The 9,780-nt window shown below is 28.2% G+C and overlaps 1 protein-coding gene and 1 non-coding gene across 2 annotated transcripts in view; both read right to left on the bottom strand.

Moving 5' to 3' along the window:
- Positions 1-3,001: 3,001 nt before the first annotated feature.
- On the bottom strand, positions 3,002-3,073 carry Trnat-cgu. The gene has a single exon. It is a non-coding gene; the product is annotated as a tRNA-Thr (tRNA).
- A 2,364-nt stretch (positions 3,074-5,437) lies between these two features.
- LOC111623016 overlaps positions 5,438-9,780 on the bottom strand; it is a 21,030-nt gene continuing 16,687 nt past the window's right edge. The window contains exons 3-4 of the mRNA XM_023365496.1: positions 6,751-7,084; positions 5,438-6,673 (exon numbers count right to left, since the gene is read on the bottom strand). Coding sequence (XP_023221264.1) covers positions 5,821-6,673; positions 6,751-7,084 — 1,187 coding nt within the window. The 3' untranslated portion in view covers positions 5,438-5,820. The remainder of the gene's footprint in view (positions 6,674-6,750; positions 7,085-9,780) is intronic.

Genomic DNA, 9,780 nt, shown 5'->3' with positions numbered 1-9,780 from the left:
ATATGATAATATAAAGATGTTATTTTAATTTTACTAGTTGTTTACATTATTGTCATTATATTGAATAACACTGTATACAGTAATTACTATTTATAAGTTACATTAGTACGTACAAAAAACATTACTAAGGAATCTTCGTGGATCTGGTACGAAAAGAGATCCATGGAGGCAGTGGCTCACTCAAGATTTAATCTTGGGGGAGCCGAGTTGAACGGATAAAAAATTTTTAATGCGAATTCAATACGATTTCCATCTTATGTGACCGTTAATTCATAATTAATATAGAAATACAGTAGTATGAACGACACAATACAAATAAAAAAATGAATTTTAATTTGAAAAATATTTTTGTAAACTTTACTAGTGTTTCTTTTCCTTGTACTTTTGGGGTGCCAGGGCCCCTTAGCCCACCCCTTGGATGATCCATTGCATGGAGGTGACAAAGGTGTTACCAACCCTAATTGCACACTTATCACATTACTTAACCGGAATCAGTTATTTCTATGTCTTTATCATTATTTTTTATTATAGTTTTGTTATTAAGATTTATAATTCAATGCTGTTTTTCTGTACTGTAAATATGTTTAAATCATTTTCCTTCAATGCAATTGTATTGAAAAGATTTCAAAGGATTATTCTATAATAATTCCTCCAAAGTCAAAAACTTCATCTATTATAGTTATTTTTTTTTCTTTTAATGTTTTTATCAGATTTAAAGCTTTTATGCCAGAATCTCCATATTAGAGAAGAAAGAAAGAAAGAAAGCTTTTATACTTAGATCTACTAATTTATCTAAAATATAGTTCATCAGTCAAGAAAAAGAAGAATTTAATATGTTATTTAGACAAAAGGATGACTTGAACTAAGGTTGAAATGATTCTAATTAAATGCTTTTGATAACCTCCACTTTATTTATACCACAGAATGATAGTTTGGGATGCCCCCTAGTGGGTGTTCTATCTCGTAGTTAATATTCAAGAAAAAGAAGAATTTATAATGTTATTTAGACAAAAGGATGACTTGAACTAAGGTTGAAATGATTCTAATTAAATGCTTTTGATAACCTCCACTTTAACAGTTTGTTCATTTATATTATTATTATAATGATGCCAAGTTTTGTGCATTTCCATGATAACTATGCTATAATGCTAGACAAAAACATCAAAGGGTGATGGCCAATTTGCTACTTAAGCTTCTTCAGTTTTAAGCTTCAAGATTGGATTGATTTAAAAGATCTGATGATAAGACAGGCTTGAAAAATATTTTACTTTAAAATAAAAGGATTCCATAGTTGTTGATGTGTTTAATTTTTACTAATTAAGAATGGGTAAAAAAAAAACTATTGTTTCTTCAATGTGAAATTAAAGAGATCCATTTGGAATAGATGTTGAAATTCTTTACTAAAGCATAAGAGTAGGAATATGTATTGTATTTGGAAGAAATTACTAACTACTGTTATGAATGCCATTCCAGATTTTGAATTCTTGCAAATATCAGACAAAACCATCTTAATCTTTTAATTACGTTTCATCTGTCTTCAAAAACCACACTTTATATCAGTAAGCTAAAATAGATTTTCTACAGAAGCTCAAATCTAAGGCAGTTAGAATCAGGAAGCTTGATGTAACTAAGAATTACTTTATTGAAAAAGATTTAGAACTCCCTCAGTTAGTGAATAATATTTTAAAATGGGCCTAAATTTGTACCTAAATCTAAAACTAAGTAAGATGTACTTACAGGAGATGTAGAGAATATTTTCAATTCTTACTTAATTGTATTGTAGAAAAATACATGAAAAATCAATGTTTCTTTTCTTTCTGACTTACAGAAGTAGATAACTTCAAAATTCTAAAACATTACATCAATAATGAAATAAAAATTAAAGTTAAAAAAAGGTAAAAGCAAACCAACTTTGTGAGAAAAACACTTTATTACATTATCAAATCCCCTAAATGCATTTTGCCAAAAATGTTAGGCCTCCTCAGTAGGTTTTCAGCATACAGTTTAAACTGATAATTTTCCATTATGGGTTTCCATTACAAATTTTCATCTATATATTTGACAAAAGTCTATCATCATGCAGCTGTCAACACACTTGTATTTAAATTAACTGGATTATTATTTTGCATAATTATGGCAAAATGTTCTTTAACTTTTCTTTTTACATTATTTTTTTTCTTATAAACAGTTTTTACATTGTTAATGTTAATTTCACAGTTATTAAATACAACAATGATGAACGATAGGAGAATTATTAATTTTAATCGTACAGCTGCTAGAAAAAACATTTGAATTCCTTTTTTGTATATTTAACATTAAATATTCAAAAATTTTTGAATACAATGTTACTCTTTCTTAAAATTTTAATGTTTGAAAGTGATGTTCTTGCCTGAAGATAACATCAATAAAAATCTTGTTAGGTGTATTGAGTTCACGGGTTGGATGTCACGCCAACTTATGTCAATCAAAACTTCCAAGAACGTCAGTCTATGAGGCGTTAAATATACTTGAAATTATTTTTAATTTACGAGCGCTTTCGACGTAAATAAGCACGTCGTCTTCAGGTAAAATTANTAGTGTATGACTAATCAATATAATATGTGGACTAATAATACAAGGTAATAATAAAGTGTATAGATAACCACTTTCCTAGTTCAATGAAAATATCATTTCTATAAGTAAACATAATTACTGTTTTGAAAGACAATTGATTTAAGATAGATTTGGATTGTAGACAACAAATATAGAATAGGTTTTTGAACCTTGATTAAAACTTTATTTTTTCTATTTATATAAGCAAGGAAGCATATTTAAAGTCTATATAGTATATTTATAAATGTTTAAATTGGATGATATCAGTTCCTAACATCGGTTAAGTTGCTACAAAAATAATTAAAAATCTTTAAATAAAAATTTTTTTTAAATTACTAAATGCGTCTAAATGAGTTACATATTGATTAATAAACGTACATGAACAAAAATTTTTCGAAAAAAAAGTGAAAGGCCCAGCAGGGATTCGAACCCTGGACCTTTGGTTTACGAGACCAACGCCGTACCACTTGGCCACTGGGCCTCCGACCAAGGTGGCTTGTATAAATGTCTTTTATTTTCATTTCATCTCTTTCTGTCGTATAGATTTTAAAGTTTTTCGTTCATTTTAGTCGTTTATCCAATTTAAAACGACCTCAATAAATGTCTTTCAATCAAATACTTTAACTACTTCAATTATTTTATCAATCGAATGATTTTATTCAAGTTTTACTTTCTGAAACGGAAAAACATGCCAGCATAATTTATAATAGCGAATTTAATAATTATTATATAAAAAAAAATTATGGAAGATATTAATAATTCTTACAGTGTTAGAAACCATTAGCATATTGTAATCGATTATCGCATTAAACGCCATAGTATAGAACATAGATGACGTATAATCCTATAAACGTCACTCAAAACGCAGTACTAGCGATTATTACGTTTTTTTCATTCAAACATTAGTAATTTTATGACTTAATATTAAGTTCAAAATCGGGATTATTTTATGCTGCGTGTAGTTACTATAGCCCACTCTGTCATGGATCAAAGGTAACGAGAAAGTATTAAAAATAAATTTAAAAAAAACAACCTTCGGATATAAAATAAATAATTACTTCCTTTTGAGATTGTAAAAGAAATTTGAAGTGGGCTTAAAGTGCTATCGAGTTCTCAANTTTTAAATTACGAATGACGAAATTTATATATATTTTTTTCTAAATAAATACTGCTGTGATTGCTAGTTTCTGTTATTTTATTAGATTTTATTCCGTTCGACAGTGTTTTAATATTTAACAAAATGAAAAATTTTTAAATAAAAACTTGAAACAAAGAAACAGATTTAAGTTTCTTTCTTCTAGAACAAAATTCTGATTTATTACACGATTTGGCCCATCAAATAAATCTTGATTAATAGGAAATGAATAAGCTGTTGAATTATAGGCTATATTGTAATTTAAAATATTGAGCCAAATAAATACAGTATACCCTTTCATTTATTTATATTCATTAATAATCTCAAGTATCTCTTGAATCCAAAAGATTTTGGGCATGTAAAAATTGCATTATAAATTTCACAGTAGCCTATAATTATGTAAAAATAATCTGTGTATAAATATATTTAGCTGTAAACAGATTTTACTTTTTCACATTTATTTATTTTGATAAATTTTCAGCAGTTATTATATAAGACATTTTTACATTTTATAGTTTCGTGAAATGCTTTACCAATTGTTATGGTATGACATTTCATGAAATTGAAAAATTACGTAATTTTTCAGTTTCGTGTAATAAATCATAAACTTTAATTTCATGAAAATAATAATAATACTTTTACATTATAATGTATTTAATGTATGCCATATCATTGAGACATAGATGATGACATATTAATTTTTATAAGGATCAAAATCCATTAATTTCCTTTTATTAATACAAAGTAAATATAGATGAACTAATCAATCAAAATTACTACGGTATTTCTGACAGAATTTTACTTTTAAAATTTCAAAGATTTTAATTTAAAATTTTCGATATTTTTCTTGAATAACTTCAAAATCGTTTTATGGAAGCAGAATTATAAGTCTATAAGGTATTAGTTATAAGATCCTTTAGTATAAGGTTATAAAGGTATAAAGTATAAGACCTGTAGTTTGTTGAGGAAACTACAATAACTTTATATAGTATATTAATTTGTAGTAAATTGTATTATAGATAATGTTGCCTGTATCCTTATATTTATATAGGCCTATGCTTTGTCAACTTTATACTACTTACTTATTGTAAATAAGTAAATGAATTTCTAGAAAACAGTATAAAATTTTAGTTTTTGGCAAATTATTATAACTACAATCGTTATGTTTAAAAGGTATTATGACGTATTTAGCCTATTTTCATACATTATGTATAAAAATTTAAAATCTGGTTTATGGTGCCTATTAATTTTCGATTCTATCTAAGGATTATATTTATTATTAATTAGTAATTAATAATAAATATAAGAAGACGGATGTAAATGTATAGATTGATCAAGATTTAGTTCATTTTATCTTAAGAAAAATTTTTTTCTCTTTTATCTTTCTTTTTCTCCGGTATTTTAATGATGGAATACAATTTATATGGAAAAAATAACAATACTGTACATAGAAAAATAACTAAGAAACACATTTAATTAATGATAACCCCTACATGAAATAATATGTTTCACATTAAATATTTACAAGAATATACTGAATTTTTTCATTTAAAAATCATTTTTATTCTTTACAGTTTGAAATGACCGTTAATCAAATAATACAAATATTTACAATACAGCGAAAAAACTAAAATTTATTGTTATTGCGCCATTGCAAATATTTCTTCAAAATAATAAACTAATATATTTTTTACCAGATGCTTTTTTGAAAAATTATCAAAGAAATTCTCAAATTTCTCATTGTATACATTATAAAATATGAAATAAATGATAATTTAATGAATATAATTATCGTTAATTAAATGTTGAAATAAGTAATACTTATAAATCTAATTCTATCTAATCTAACATTTTCCCATAGTTAGATTAACCTCTTCGTTTAGGAGGGATTTTTCTATAAGCATTCTCAACGTATATATATATATATATATTCTCGTGTAGAATTGCAACACGATTAATCAGTAAACGAAAATATGTTTATATTCTGTAAAGTCATTGTATAAAAAAATATGATTGGCACATCGCCTTATCGTTCAATACAAGAACTGGTTATTTACAGTTAAAGAAGAAACATAATCATCTTAAAAGTTCATCTATTTCTTCTTTTTGGATGCTTCGTTATCACGAGCCAGCTCTACGATTTTTTGTCCTTTGAAAGAGCCATCGTAATTTCCTAGCCAAGGATACTTTAAGGGGCATTCGGTGCATGTTTCCATATAACGAATTTCATTGATGTAACCGGCAGTAAATGGAAGTGCACACGTATTTGGAAGATTACATGCCGGTTCTCTCGTTTCGCATTGCCAGGGAACGTAATTAGCCAGCTGCGAATTTGGAGTAGGGTTTCTCAACCATAACAATGCCTGTTGCATAGTGACAAACCAAGCATCTTTGTATTTGGTTAACACTGCTTCTATAAATTTGGTTAAGGCTTTAATTTTAACACGCTCATTAAACCAGTTGACGTGGAAGTACAGTCCAAATGGAGCCTTATTTGTCGAATAGTGACGCAAGAAATTTTCCATCAAGAACTCGTATATGATATTGTCGTCTTCTGAAAATACACATTGATCTGCTAACACACAGGTACCACCCGTTCCATCCTCGCTATGAAGTGTGTTAAGCGGCATTTCCCATATTCCCGGAAATGCCTGAGTAGGACAATTACCCGATAAGCATCGGTGAGGAATCTTATAATCAAAAGTATAGGGCCAAATAGGAGTCGTACTCATAGGTGCTCCTAGGGAACTATCGTAAACAAAACCATAATCGTAGATCATATTTAACATGACGTTGCCTCCCGGTTTTAAATATGGTGCTCTGACTCCAAGGAGAGAGTCACGGGATACATTGCCAAATTTATGAAGAATTTCTCTCATTCCAACCATTTCTTCAGTCCAATTTTCATAAGAAGCCTTGGTCCACCAATCTTCTGGTCCTCGATGACTAAAATATAGTAATATATTATACGGTAAATTAATTTATATTCTTTAAAGCTACGTTTATATTAATTAAATACTTACCTAACTGAATGGATTGCAATTTCGTGTCCAAGGGAATAAAATTTCTGTATATGAAAATAGCTACTGTATTCATGAGAAACGAAAAATGTGGCTTTTATCGGGCATCCATTAGGATTTTTCCTAGTTTCATTCAAAACTGATCGATAATTATCGTATGTTAAACCATTAATTGCACCATCGAAAGTTATAAAAATCATTTGTGGAGTTTCACTAGGATCTAAGTCTCCTGGAATTCTCGTTCCATCAGAACTACAAAAACAGTCTGGTAACTTGCATTGAGACGTATCACATTTTTGGGCCGCTAAAGGATCGGGTGCAGGAGGTTCTGTTGTTGCTGAAAATAATTAATAATTAAACAGTCTGTCAATAACGTATTCATAAATTATCTCCACTTATTTATAGTTTATAGATAAGAGTCTGAAACAAATACAAAGATTGAATCTAGGTTACAAATTAAAAGTTGGAACAATTCTGGTGTGTAGTACGGGATATTGACAGATAATTTATCAAGGCTTGTAGATCAATTTTGTTATATTTTGGCCAATATTTCTTTCAGTTCATGAAGTTATTTCATGTTGAAAAATAACTTCAAATAGAGTAATTTAGATATTAAGAAAATTGGATAATAACCAACGCATTTCGCTTTTCTCTGTATTTAGTTATTGTCTTTAACTTTTTTTCTTATTGTGTATTATTAAAATTTTTGCTAATTTCGTAAAACAACAAAATGGTTGTAACCCAAATGTAAAAGTCGACCATTGTTACGGTTATTGAACTCTCCAAGATTCGTTGAACCGAATAAAATTTGGTTGAACGAACAAAGTTGATTAACTTCTAATATTTTGCTTTAACGAATTGTAATTTTTTTTCAATGAAATTACGCGATCAAATATGCAATTTGATTTTTTTGAAGTAGGAATAAAAGCTATAAAATTAATCTAGAAGCTTTCACATGATTGATTTTAAAATTTTATTTACCAGTAATTAAGTTTTAGAAAAATAACAAATAGGGATTATAATTAAATAATTTTAATACATTATGGCATTATTTTCAATGCAATTTGGCTGCTTTTATTAGAAGTCTATATGATGCATTTTATCATTAGGTTACGTTATTTTTAATTTTGTTTCTACTTCATTAAGTATGACCTTGTCTGGAAGAAATCCGACGCATTGATTTGTTAATTGAAATTAAGTTCTTCGCATGAAAAATATAAAAGGTGGGAAAAAAGTCAATTTTAAATGCACATTTTCACATAACTAACCTAATAATCGATAATGTTACTTTAATGAACGATAATTTCAAAAGAGTAAAGAAATTTTCGCTGTTGAAATCGAAACTGCAAGGATTTCTCTTAAATTAACAACCACAGAATTACTATCTCTAGAATGTTAATGCTATTTTACATTAAGAAACTATTTGATTTTGAAATGTTTTCTGATTCATTAATTCTATTTTTAAATCATTGGTGTTCTCTTTGCTTCTTTTAAGAATCATCAACTCTCTTAGCACAGTGCAAATATCCTTTCTATTTAGTCTCTTTTGTACCATCAAGCAATACAGAAAGTATAGCAATAGAATTTGCATAGATTATTTTACTTACAAGATTTAGGATTTAATCGTAAATTTTAACTACATTCAAACATCAGAATTTTATATTCAAATCCATGAAATCTCTTTCGTATAGGCCAGTTCTAGTTTATTCACATCTAAACCTAAATTTTTAATTAAATATACATACATACATACATAAATCTTACGATTAAGTCGAAACTGATCACGCATCATTAACAATATAGGGAATAATTTATCAAATCGTGTTTTATGAATTTAATTATCCTTATTTTTAATATTACGATATTAATCTTTCCATTAGTTTTATTTACTGGACTCCTCTATTTCTAGGACAGTAAGTCTCGATACTGTTTTTTAATTATAATTAGTCTACGGAATTATCAAGCTTCGATTAGTGATAAACTGTGTCAGATGTTCAAAAACAAGCAATGGGGGACTGGAAAGAGAAGTAATCTCTGTTAAACCTAATACAGGAAGAATAATGAAACTGTTTTTATTTCATAACTGTCACTTCCATAAACAAAGAGATTAAAAAAAAGACAAATATCGAAACGGGTCATTTCCTAGTCGATAACATATAAAAAATTATGGAAAAATCCCGTAGAGAAAATATGTTTTGGTACAAGAACTGATGGATTATATTATTAAAAGATTATTCTGGAAAAATAATAATAATAAGAGGAAAANGTATTATTTATTTATTTATTATGTTATTATTTTAATATTATTATGTCGTTATTAGTAATATTTTATTTATTTATTTATAAGCGTGGTACATCAATATCGATTCCCTATTAATCCTGTTATTTTTGCCCAGTCCAATGTCAGTGACGTCATTTACCTTAAGTTGCACTGTATTTTTAAATTTTAAATTAAATAACGTTCCGTTGTGACACGTAACGTTCTATTATCCAATCGGAAGTAACGATCTAACAAACCTAATATTTAAAATATATTATCGTGCATCAATTAAGTTCCGATGGATAGTAATGGATACTTAATTTGTAGAAATATTTGCCACTTTTCTTGAATTTCTTTAAATCTCTGCTCTTCCCAATTCTAGTGGCGGATGGTCGAGCGGTAAAGATGCAGCCTACCGCTCTGGGGAATCCGGGATCGAAAAATCCCCAGGAATTTTTCGGGGGTGGTCCGTCCGGATTTGTCGGGCCCCATCCCTCACACCCGGCCGCCCCATTGTGGGCCTGGCCGAACCCATAATGGACCTGCTAAAAGAGGCCCTCTTAGTGCCCACAGAGCAGAAAGAGTTTAAAAAAAAAGAAGGGACTCGACATATCCGGAAGGACCTCCCCGAAAATAAAAATTCTTCGGGTTTTATCCAGCAAGCAATAAATACAGTACATGTACCAAAACATTTTTACAACATTATGAAATATTTTAATCTATATATAGATATATTTAAATGAAATATTTTAATCTATATATATATAAAGAAC

Source organism: Centruroides sculpturatus, unplaced genomic scaffold (assembly GCF_000671375.1).
Source record: "Centruroides sculpturatus isolate CEXI.00-Female unplaced genomic scaffold, Cexi_2.0 scaffold343, whole genome shotgun sequence".
NCBI lineage: Eukaryota > Metazoa > Arthropoda > Arachnida > Scorpiones > Buthidae > Centruroides > Centruroides sculpturatus.
Note: the sequence above shows the minus strand (reverse complement) of the source record. Positions and strands in the feature narration are given on the sequence as shown.